The sequence below is a fragment of the Salmo salar genome, chromosome 01, assembly GCF_965601325.2.
Source record: "Salmo salar chromosome 01, fSalSal1, whole genome shotgun sequence".
In the NCBI taxonomy this organism is placed as follows: domain Eukaryota; kingdom Metazoa; phylum Chordata; class Actinopteri; order Salmoniformes; family Salmonidae; genus Salmo; species Salmo salar.
Genome location: NC_138291.1, coordinates 51,084,668 through 51,096,954, shown reverse-complemented (window position 1 = coordinate 51,096,954; position 12,287 = coordinate 51,084,668). Strand labels below are relative to the sequence as shown.

Genomic DNA, 12,287 nt, shown 5'->3' with positions numbered 1-12,287 from the left:
AGGAAAGGGTGCTTAGCCCCCTCAAGCCAGTGTCTCCACACTTTCAGAGCCTTGACTACAGCTAACAACTCCCGGTCCCCTATGTCATAGTTCTGCTCCGCCGGACCGAGCTTCCTAGAAAAGAAAGCGCACGGGCGGAGTTTTGGTGGTGTGCCTGAGCGCTGTGATAGCACGGCCCCCACCCCAGTCTCGGACGCGTCCACCTCCACTATGAATGCCAAAGAGGGGTCCGGATGAGCCAGCACGGGAGCGTCGGTAAACAGCTCCTTCAGACGACTGAAAGCTCTGTTCGCCTCTGCTGACCAGCGCAAGCGCGCCGGACCCCCCTTCAGCAGTGAGGTAATGGGAGCAGCCACCTGACCAAAGCCCCAGATAAACCTCCAGTAGTAATTGGCAAACCCTAAGAACCACTGCACCTCCTTTACCGTGGTCGGATTCGGCCAATTACGCACGGCCTTAACGCGGTCACACTCCATCACCACCCCCAAGGTGGAAATGCGATACCCCAAGAAGGAAACGGCTCGTTTGGAAAACAGACATTTCTCAGCCTTAACGTACAGGTCATGCTCCAGCAGTCGCCCAAGCACCTTGCACACCAGGGATACATGCGCGGCGCGTGTGGAGGAATAGATCAGAATGTCATCAATATACACCACCACACCCTGCCCGTGCAGGTCCCTGAGAATCTCGTTGACAAAGGTTTGAAAAACGGCTGGAGCATTCTTTAACCTGTTTGGGATAGGGGGCAGTATTTTCACGGCCTGATAAAAAACATACCCGATTTAATCTGGTTACTACTCCTGCCCAGAAACTAGAATATGCATATAATTAGATTTGGTTAGAAAAAACTCTAAAGTTTCTAAAACTGTTTGAATGGTGTCTGTGAGTATAACAGAACTCATATGGCAGGCCAAAACCTGAGAAGATTCTATACAGGAAGTGCCCTGTCTGACCATTTATTGTCCTTCTAGGGCATCTCTATCAAAAATACAGCATCTCTGCTGTAACGTGACATTTTCTAAGGCTTTCATTGGCTCTAGGAAGGCGCCAGAAAGTGGAATGAGAGCTCTGCAGTCTCTGGACAAAAAACAGCAGGAGTTTTTGTGAGTGGTCCTTCTGGGAACAATGACACTGAGGCGCACGTGCACGAGACGACTAAATTATTTTCTTTCAGTGTTTGAACGAATACAACGTCGCGCGGTTCGAATATTATCGCTATTTTACGAGAAAAATCGCATAAAAATTTATTTTAAACAGCGTTTGACATGATTCGAAGTACGGTAATGGAATATTTTGAATGTGTTTGTCACGAAATGTGCCGGTGCGTCACCCTTTGGATAGTGACTTGAACGCACGAACAAAACGGAGCTATTTGGATATAATTATGGATTATTTCGAATCAAAACAACATTTGTTGTTGAAGTAGAAGTCCTGGGAGTGCATTCTGACGAAGAACAGCAAAGGTAATCCAATTTTTCTTATAGTAAATCTGAGTTTGGTGAGGGCCAAACTTGGTGGGTGTCAAAATAGCTAGTCGTGATGGCCGGGCTATCTACTCAGAATATTGCAAAATGTGCTTTTACCGAAAAGCTATTTTAAAATCTGACACCGTGATTGCATAAAGGAGTTCTGTATCTATAATTCTTAAAATAATTGTTATGTATTTTGTGAACGTTTATCGTGAGTAATTTAGTAAATTCACCGGAAGTTTTCGGTGGGTATGCTAGTTCTGAACAAAACATGCTAATGTAAAAAGCTGTTTTTTGATATAAATATGAACTTGATTGAACAAAACATGCATGTATTGTATAACATAATGTCCTAGGAGTGTCATCTGATGAAGATCATCAAAGGTTAGTGCTGCATTTAGCTGTGGTTTTGGTTTTTGTGACATATATGCTAGCTTGAAAAATGGGTGTGTGATTATTTCTGGCTTGGTACTCTCCTGACATAATCTAATGTTTTGCTTTCGCTGTAAAGCCTTTTTGAAATCACCTTTATCTAACCAAAATGTGGTTAGATAAAGGAGAGTATTATCTTTCAAATGGTGTAAAATAGTCATATGTTTGAGAAATTGAAATTATTGCATTTTTAAGGTTTTTCGTATTTCGCGCCAGGCGCTACCATTGGATATAGGTGAGGCGTTCCGCTAGCGGAACGTCTGTCCATAAGAGTTTAACCCATATGGCATGACGAGGTACTCATAGTGGCCCGATGTGGTACTAAACGCGGTTTTCCACTCGTCTCCTCCCCGGATACGCACCAGATTGTACGCGCTCCTGAGATCCAGTTTCGTGAAAAAACGCACTCCGTGAAATGATTCCACTGCCATAGTGATGAGAGGTAGCGGGTATCTAAACCCCACTGTGATGGAATTTAGACCTCGATAATCAATGCACGAACGCAGACCTCCATCCTTTTTCTTCACGAAAAAGAAACTCGAGGAGACGGGTGACATGGAGGGCCGAATGTACCCCTGTCTAAGAGATTCCATGACATATGTCTCCATAGCCAATGTTTCCTCTTGTGACAATGGGTACACGTGACTCCTGGGAAGTGTAGCGTTTACCTGGAGGTTTATCGCGCAATCCCCTCGTCGATGAGGTGGTAATTGGGTCGCCCTCTTCTTACAGAAGACGATAGCCAAATCGGCATATTCAGAGGGAATGCGCACAGTGGAAACCTGGTCTGGACCCTCCACCGTCGTCGCACCGATGGAAACTCCTTTACACCTGCTTGAACACTCCTCTGACCACCCTCTGAGAGCCCCCTGTCTCCACGAAATATCAGGATTGTGATTGGCCAGCCAGGGAATCCCCAGCACCACCGGAAACGCAGGCGAATCAATGAGGAAGAGACTAATCCGTTCCCCATGATCCCCCTGCGTTACCATGTCCAGTGGAACCATGGCCTCCCTGACCAGTCCTGACCCTAATGGTCGGCTATCTAAGGAGTGCACGGGGAAAGGTTGGTCCAACGACACCAGGGGAATCCCTAGCCTTAATGCGAGCCCACGATCCATAAAGTTTCCAGCTGCGCCTGAATCGACTAGCGCCTTATGCTGGAAAGAGGGACAAAACTCAGGGAAAGTTATAAGTACAAACATATGGCCAACAGGGAGCTCTGGGTGAGGTTGGTGCTTACTCACCTGGGGTGAACGAGGAGTGCTCTGCCTGCCATCCCGATTCCCAGAGGAGCTCCTCCAGCACCGGTTGGCAGTGTGTCCTCTCCGACCACACCGGGTACAGGAGGAGCCTCCTCCTCCGGTCCCCCTCGATGCAGCCCCCCCCCCTAGCTCTATAGGGATGGGAGCTGGAGGGCCTGGAGGTGGAACCAACAGGGCCCGTTCTGGACGCCCGCGGGCAGCCAGCAGGTTGTCGAGACGAATGGACATGTCAATAAGTTCATCCAGGGAGAGGGTAGTGTCCCCACAGGCTAGCTCCCAGCGGACGTCCTCTTCGTGGGGTTACAATGATCATGAGAACGGTGAGGAATCAGCCCAGAACTACACGGGAGGATCTTGTCAATGATCTCAAGGCAGCTGGGACCATAGTCACCAAGAAAACAATTGGTAACACACTATGCCGTGAAGGACTAAAATCCTGCAGCACCGGCAAGGTCCCCCTGCTCAAGATACATATACATGCCCGTCTGAAGTTTGCCAATGAACATCTGAATGATTCAGAGGACAACTGGTGAAAGTGTTGTGGTCAGATGAGACCAAAATGGAGCTCTTTGGCATCAACTCAACTCGCCGTGTTTGGAGGAGGAGGATTGCTGCCTATGGCCCCAAGAACACCATCTCCACCGTCAAACATGGAGGTGGAAACATTATGCTTTGGGGGTGTTTTTCTACTAAGGGGACAGGACAACTTCACCGCATCAAAGGGACGATGGACGGGGCCATGTACCGTCAAATCTTGGGTGAGAACCTCCTTCCCTCAGCCAAGGCATTGAAAATGGGTCGTGGATGGGCATTCCAGCATGACAATGACCCAAAACACACGGCCAAGGCAACAAAGGAGTGGCTCAAGAAGAAGCACATTAAGGTCCTGGAGTGGCTTAGCCAGTCTCCAGACCTTAATCCCATAGAAAATCTGAAGGTTCAAGTTGCCAAACGTCAGCCTCGAAACCTTAATTACTTGGAGAAGATCTGCAAAGACTAGTGGGACAAAATCCCTCCTGAGATGTGTGCAAACTTGGTGGCCAACTACAAGAAACGTCTGACCTCTGTGATTGCCAACAAGGGTTTTGCCACCAAGTACTAAGTCATGTTTTGCAGAGGGGTCAAATACTTATTACCCTCATTAAAATGCAAATCATTTTAAAAATTTTTTAAATGCGTTTTTCTGGATTTATTGTTGTTATTCTGTCTCTCACTGTTCAGATAAACCTACCATTAAAGTTATAGACTGATCATTTCTTTGTAAGTGGACAAACGTACAAAATCAGCAGGGGATCAAATACTTCCCCCCCCCCACTGTACCAAAGGACAACCTACAAAGGCAAAGACTGGAAGTAAGTATGCAGTTGTTGAGTAGCCTATATAAGCCCACAAACGTTAAGCCTACCTTTTTGTATTTTGTTTGGCATGAAGCCAACATGGACATGGCAATATACTGTATGGTCTATAATGTTTAGGCCTACTTGTATCAACAACAAAAAGTGATACAGTGGGTTTACAACGGGATACAGAACAGCCCCTAACTATCCAATTATCTAAATGTATTAGCAGGTGATAGACTAAATTACACTTCCCGGTTTAAAGAGATAGAAAGAAGAAAATTCTGTTTATGTGGGCTTCATTTTACCTGGTCACAATCGATATGTGAAGAACTCGAACGTTCAGTAATATCCTTAGCTTCTTCAACACTGCTCCAACATAATCCTCGTGATCATTGCATGTAGTTTTGTCGTCCTCTCTGTAACTAGGAGCTACAGTCCATCAAGCAACGCAAGACTGTAACCAAACTGTACACCATGCCAGTGCCTCAACACAAAACAGCCAAATCCATTTCTTCCATTACCAGATCCTTGAAATGTTACGGTGTTTCAAAACGTTTTGTTTCTTCCTTTAAATTGCCGCTATTATTAGCCCGCCCTGGCACTAAGAAGTCAGTTGGATTACACACATGCAGTTTGACAGGCATCAGGTCAGAGGCGCGACCACCAATACCGAGCAGGGAAGATCTGTATTAACAGTCCACATTTACTTAATACGTCTGACCCCCAGAACCAGCGCTAGAAAATACAGGACCTTTTCCATCAAAGCCGCAAGACAGTAGTAGCTGTAGAAAGCACTAGTAACCTAATGGCTTTTAATAGGCACTTACTCCGTTGGCCAAAGCCTATGAGGAAATGAATGGGGGTTTTGTAGGTTTTTTTGTATAAATGCTGAGGTCTGTGGTAAACACAGCCGTAGGAGATTGTATACGTTTTGTTCAATGAGATAACCTTATGTGAATTTTGAAAAGTGTATGTAATCAAAACAAGCACATAAAGACTTCATAATTTATAAAGGTCATGTTAACTGACTGATATTGTTCAAACAAAACCACAAGACGGTGGTGTCCGGGCATCATTGCTCTAAACCACACTGAACAAATATATGAATGCAACGTCCCATGTTTCATGATCTGAAATAAAAAAAATCCCGAAATGTTATAACTTCTTTGGGAGGTTCAAAATACAAAATACAAAAATTCAAAATATATATTTTTTTATATTAAACACTCTGAAAATACAAGTGTCATACATCATTTAAAAGCTTAATATCTTGTTAATCCAGCCGCTTTGTCAGATTTCAAAAAGGCTTTACGGCGAAAGCATACCATGCGATTATACAAAAGCATTAAAAATATTTTCCAAACCAACAGAGGCGTCACAAAAGTCAGAAATAGCGATAAAATAAATCACTTACCTTTGAAGATCTTCCTCTGTTTGCAATCCCAAGGGTCCCAGCTACACAACAAATTCTTGTTTTGTTCGATAAAGTCCTTCTTTATATCCCAAAAAAGTCAGCTTAGTTGGCACGCTTGATTCAGTAATCCACCTGTTCCACTCGTTCAAAATGCATACAAAGTAATCCCAAAGGTTACCAATAAACTTCGTCCAAACAAGTCAAACAACGTTTCTAATCAATCCTCAGGTAACCTAATATGTAAATAAACGATCAAATTTAAGACGGAGAATAGTGTGTTCAATACAGGAGATAAATAATGGAGTGCGCACCCTCATCCATGCGCGCCACAAGACTACAGTCAAAATGAGAGCCACCTTGAAAAACTATAAATTCTAGCTCCTTTTTCAAAAAACATGCCTGAAACCCTTTCTAAAGACTGTTGACATCTAGTGGAAGCCATAGGAACTGCAATCTGGGAGGATTTCCTTTGAATTTCCCATAGACAAGCATTTCAATCGGTGGTCACCTCAACAACAAAAAACTTCCAGGATGAATTCTCCTCGGGTTTTCGCCTGCCATATCAGTTCTGTTATACTCACAGACATTATTTTAAGTTTTAGAAACGTCAGAGTGTTTTCTATCCAATACTACCAATTATATGCATATCCTTTATATGCATAGCTTCTGGGCCTGAGTAACAGGCAGTTTACTTTGGGCACGTCAGTCATCCGAACTTCTGAATACTGCCCCCAATCCCTAAGAAGTTTTAAACACACACACAAATATATTATTTATCTCAAATTCTGGGCAAAAATGTGTTGACATTTCTGTTAGAGAGCATTTCTCCTTTGTGAAGATAATCCTGACAGGTGTGCTGTTTTATCACACTACAAACGTTTTGAGGAAGAGTGCAATTGGCATGTGGACTGCATGAATGTCCACCAGAGTTGTTGCCAGAGAGTTTAATGTTCATTTCTAAACCATAAGCTGCCTGAGACTTCCTTTTAGAGAAATTCGGCAGTACGTCCAATCGGCCTCACAGCCACAGGCCACGTGTATGGCGTTGTGTGGGCGAGTGGTTTACTGATGTCAATGTTGTGAACAGAGTGCCCCATGGTGGCGGTGGGGATATGGTATGGGCAGGCATAAGCTACGAACAATTGCATTTTATCGATGGCAATTTGAATGCACAGAGAAACCATGATGAGATCCTGATGTTTATGTTTCATGTTATTATGTTTCAGCATAATAATGCAAGGCCCCATGCCACAAGGATCTGTACATAATTCCTGGAAGCTCAACATTTCCCAGTTCTTCCTTGGCCTGAATACTCACCAAACATATCACCCATTGAGCATGTTTTGGATGCTCTGGATCAACGTGTATGACAGTGTGTTCCAGTTCACACCAAAATTGTGTATAAACGATCATACAGGAGGTTTTGTAATGATTCCTATGTTGAAGATGTGAAAAATATTTGTTGGTCTGATGTGTGTAATGAGGAACATCCGGACACTACACTTGACGCATTTAAGAAACTGCTTCTTTCGGTTACTGATAAGCATGATAGGCCCATCATGAAACTGACTGTTAGAACTACCAAATCCCCATGGATAGATGATGAATTAAAAAAATGTATGGCTGAGAGGGATGAGGCAAAGGGAATAAAAAATAAGTCTGACAACACAGCAGACTGGCAAACATAAAGTAAATTGAAAAATCACATAACTAAACTGATAAAAAGAAGAAGAAACTATACTATGGAACAAAGATAAATGATATAAAGAATGACAGTAAAACGCTAGGCAAGAACGCAAACTTGGTTCCATCTTTCATTGAGGCAGATGGCTTGTTCGTAACAACCTGGATGGTAAATTGCTGAGGTTGGTAGCAGAATACATTGTGACTCCATTTTGCCACATCTTCAATTTAAGCCTAGAAGACAGTGTGAGCCCTCAGACATGGAGGGAGGCAAAGGTCATTCCGCCACCCAAACAGTGGCGGTTCTAGACCATTTCAACTGGGGGGTCCAAGCTGGGGCCAGTTGTACTGTTAGAGGGGCCAGTTACATTAGACGTTATTGTTGTCATATCGTTTTCTTCACTGCATTGCAGGCATTAGCAGGCAAAAGACCATGTTCATAATCATTAGTGTTCCGCGTTGCCATTGTCTAATAATGGATGAAAAAAAACCGATAGCAAAAATGAGTTATGTAAAAATTATTTCATACTCCACATTTAGGGGGGTCACAAGGGGGTCCAAAATACACTAGCAAACTTTTGGAAAAAACGTTATTTTATAGAAAACAAATGAACAACAGACTTTCAGCATGCTTATAGGGAAGGGCAGTCAACATGCTCAGCACTGAAACAAATTACTGATTATAGGCTGAAAGAAATTGATAGTAAGAAGATTGTGGGGGCTGTTTTGTTAGACTTCAGTGCAGCTTTTGATGTCATTGATCTTAATAGATACAAGTGTATGTAAACTTCTGACTAAACTGTAACTTGAGATCCAGGGCAGAACAGTGGGACAGGACAGCCCCCACTCCTACATCCGAAGCATCAGCCTCCACCATGAACTGATGGGATGGGTCAGGATGAACCAATATGGGAGCAGTGGTGTAGCAGTGCTTGAGATCCCGGAACGCCCAGTCAACAGCTGAGGACCATGTGACCGGAACCTTGGGAGAGGTGAGTGCAGACAAGGGGGAAGCCAGGGCGCAGTAACCCCGGATAAAGCGACGATAGAAGTTGACAAATCCCAGGAAACGTTGTAGCTGCACTCGGACATAGGCTTAGGCCAATCCACCACCGCTCTCACCTAAACAAGGATGTCATCTAGGTAGACGAAAATTAAGCGGGTTCAACATGTCACGGAGAATGTCATTAACCAGGGCCTGGAACACAGCAGGGGCGTTGGTAAGTCCAAATGGCATGAACAGATATTCGTAGTGGCCGCTGGCCATGTTGAAGGCAGTCTTCCACTCGTCCCCTTCCCGTATCCGCACCAGATGGTAAGCGTTCCGCAGGTCCAACTTGGAGACAATGGTGGCCTCCTGGAGCGGCTTGAAGGTCGAGGCAATGAGTGGTAGCGGGTAGCAGTTCTTCACTGTGATGTCATTGAGGCCCCGGTAGTCATTGCATGGGCACAGGGTTTTGTCCTTCTTCTCCACAAAGAAGAACTCCGTGCTGGCGGGGGAGGCAGAATTACGGATAAACCCTGCTGCTAGCTAGTCCTCGATGTAGGTCTCCATAGCCTTGGTCTCCGGACCCAACAGAGAGTACAGTTGTCCCCGGGGCGGTGTGGTGCCTTTTTCCAGGTTGATCCCGCAGTCATAGGGTCGGTTTGGAGGAAGTGAAGTGGCCCGGGCCATACTGAAATCCTCCTGGAGGTCCTGGTACTCAGCGGGAATGGCGGAGAGGTCCGGGTCAACTTCCGAGCCCCCGGGGCAGGCTGCACTGACTTAAGACAATGGGATTGGCAGAACGGGCTTTAGCCCATAATGGCACCAGCAGTCCAGTCTATGATGGGATTGTGTCGCTGGAGCCAAGAAAATCCCAATACCACGGGAACCTGAGGAGATTTGATCAGCATAAACAGGATTGCCTCGCTGTGGTTCCCTGATACTCGTAGGTTGATGAGAGTGGTACTGTGAGCAACCTAGCCTATAGAGCACCCATCCAGCACTCTAATGTCCATGGGAATGGAAAGGGGCTGAGTGGGGATGCCCAGCTTGGATGCCAGGGTAGCGTCCAAAAAACTATCATCGGCCCCAGACTCGATGTGTACCCGGAGAGATTTTTACTGGTTCCCCCAAAGCAGAATGGCATGTAAAGGGGTGCAAGTAAGGGGAGAGGAAAGGTTCTCTGTATTGCCCACCAGAGTACTCTCTCCTTCTTGATGAGCATGGGTTTTTAATGGGCAGGTAGCTACGAAATGTCCTGTAGCTCCACAATATAGACAGCTTTGGCTGTGGAGCCGGCGTAAGCACTCAGCCGGAGTCAATCTAGCCCTGCCCAGGTGCATAGACTCCGAAGCAGGAAAGTCGGCAGCCCTCTGTGATTCCCGAGAGAACTTGGTTGACGTCAGGTTCACTCAGACATGTATACTTTGGGGGTCTCTGGGAATCTTCGGAGGCGAGGTGGGAATCGAGGGCGAAAGAGGGTGACAGGGCACAGATTCCCTCTCCCTCCTCCTCCTACGTTCTTGAAGCCGCCCATCGATCCAGATGGTCAAGGCTATGAGGGAGTCGAGGTCCATCTTTGATCAACTCCGATAATCCGTGAACGCACATGTCGAACAATGCTTCCGGGTTCCAGGCACTTTCAGCCGCCAACGTGCGAAAATCCACCGCGTAGTCTGCCACACTATGGGAGTCTTGACGTAGCTGGAGCAGCTTACGAGCAGCCTCTCTCCCTGACAACGGAGAATCAAACACCTTCCGAACTTCCTCCACCAACTCCTTCAGACTGAGGCTGTTGACGTTGAGACTGGTGTTTTGCGGGTACTATTTAATGAAGCTACCAGTTGAGGACTTGTGAGGCATCTGTTACTCAAACTAGACACTCTAATGTACTTGTCCTCTTGCTCAGTTGTGCACCGGGGCCTCCCACACTTCTTTCTATTCTGGTTAGAGCCAGTTTGCGCTGTTCTGTGAATGGGAGTAGTACACAGCGTTTTATGAGATCTTCAGTTTATTGGCAATTTCTCGCATGGAATAGCCTTCATTTCTCAGAACAAGAATAGACTGACGAGTTTCAGAAGAAAGGTCTTTGTTTCTGGCCATTTTGAGCCTGTAATCGAACCCACAAATGCTGATGCTCCAGATACTCAACTAGTTTAAAGAAGGCCAATTATATTGCTTCTTTAATCAGGACAACAGTTTTCAGCTGTGCTAACATAATTGCAAAAGGGTTTTCTAATGATCAATTAGCCTTTTAAAATAATAAACTTGGATTAGTTAACACAACGGGCCATTGGAACACAGGAGAGATGGTTGGGCCTCTGTACGCCTATGTAGATATTCCATAAAAAATCTGACATTTCCAGCTACAATAGTCATTTACAACATTAACAATGTATACACTGTATTTCTGATTAATTTGATGTTATTTTAATGGACACAAATTGTGCTTTTCTTTCAAAAACAAGGACATTTCTAAGTGACCCCAAACTTTTGAACGGTAGTGTACATGCAGTATATATTTAAATACCTCACATGCGACTCGTAATAACACTATGCAATTAGCCCATTAACTGAATTATTTGACTTCATAAAATAAATAGCAATATGCATGAACATCATAGCTGAGTTGCAGTAACAGGCAATGAAGACATTTCTGAAAATGGAAGTGTATTTAATAATTTAATTACAATGGATGAAGCGTTACAAAGCATTAACTAGCGGATGATATCGCCAGTCCTATTTTCCACATCTTCAATTTAAGCCTACTTGGAAGTGTATGGCCTGGAGGGAAGCTAAAGTCATTCCGCTACCCAAAAATAGTAAAGGCCCCTTTACTCGCTCAAATAGCCGACCTATCTGTCTGTTACCAACCCTTAGTAAACTTCTGGAGAAAAAAATTGTTTGACCAGATACAATGCTATTTCACAGTAAGTAAATTGACAGCAGACTTTCAGCATGCGTGGGCCTGAGGGCACACACTTAGTGTGTTGTGAGTTCTGTAATGAATGTATTGTAATGTTTTTAAAATTGTATAACTGCCTTACTTTTGCCAGACCCCAGGAAGAGTAGCTGCTGCCTTAGCAGCAGCCAATGGGGATCCATAATAAATACAAAAAATTCAAATAATAACTCATTACTTAACTGTATTTCATTCATAAAGCACTTTTCAGAATCCCCAAAATAACATTTATATTTAAAGTTAATGTGATAGAATGAAAGTGTACCAGAACACGCTTCTGTAGTTGAAAAGCAAGTGAGCCACATACGGTACTGTAGGCAAAAACCAGGCACAAATGCATTAAAAAACAAACTAAAAGTCATTTTAACAAAGCTATAAATAGTGCCTTAAGAGCATATTAGCATTGTAATGAGACGCTCATCCATCCATTGATCTATTAATTCACAGAAACAGGGCTGTGCTTTCCCTCCTGTCACTTCTCACACTACATACAAGAGCAGATACTTGTTCAGCGGAAAAGAGACATGCTCAAAACAGTCTTACTGTGGGGGATTCTGTTCCTGACAGTTGATACACCGTGGTCTGTAGGAATTCCCATGCTGGGGCACAGTGGGAAAGTTGATATCAAACACATAATAGAACTTGAAGCACACATCCAGTGCCCCAAGCAGTGTACCTTGCTTCAATGCCGGTCCACTAATAACTGTAAACACCTTTGAGCGGTCCCCAAGAGCCAA

The 12,287-nt window shown here is 44.5% G+C and overlaps 1 protein-coding gene across 1 annotated transcript in view; it reads right to left on the bottom strand.

The window, feature by feature from the left end:
• The window catches only part of LOC106604144 (FERM and PDZ domain-containing protein 2), a 93,082-nt gene that overhangs the window by 71,219 nt on the left and 9,576 nt on the right, over positions 1–12,287 (bottom strand). The window contains 3 exon segments of the mRNA XM_082961277.1: positions 8,410–8,585; positions 8,796–9,093; positions 9,190–9,367. Of these exon segments, the coding sequence (XP_082817403.1) occupies positions 8,410–8,585; positions 8,796–9,093; positions 9,190–9,367 (652 nt within the window).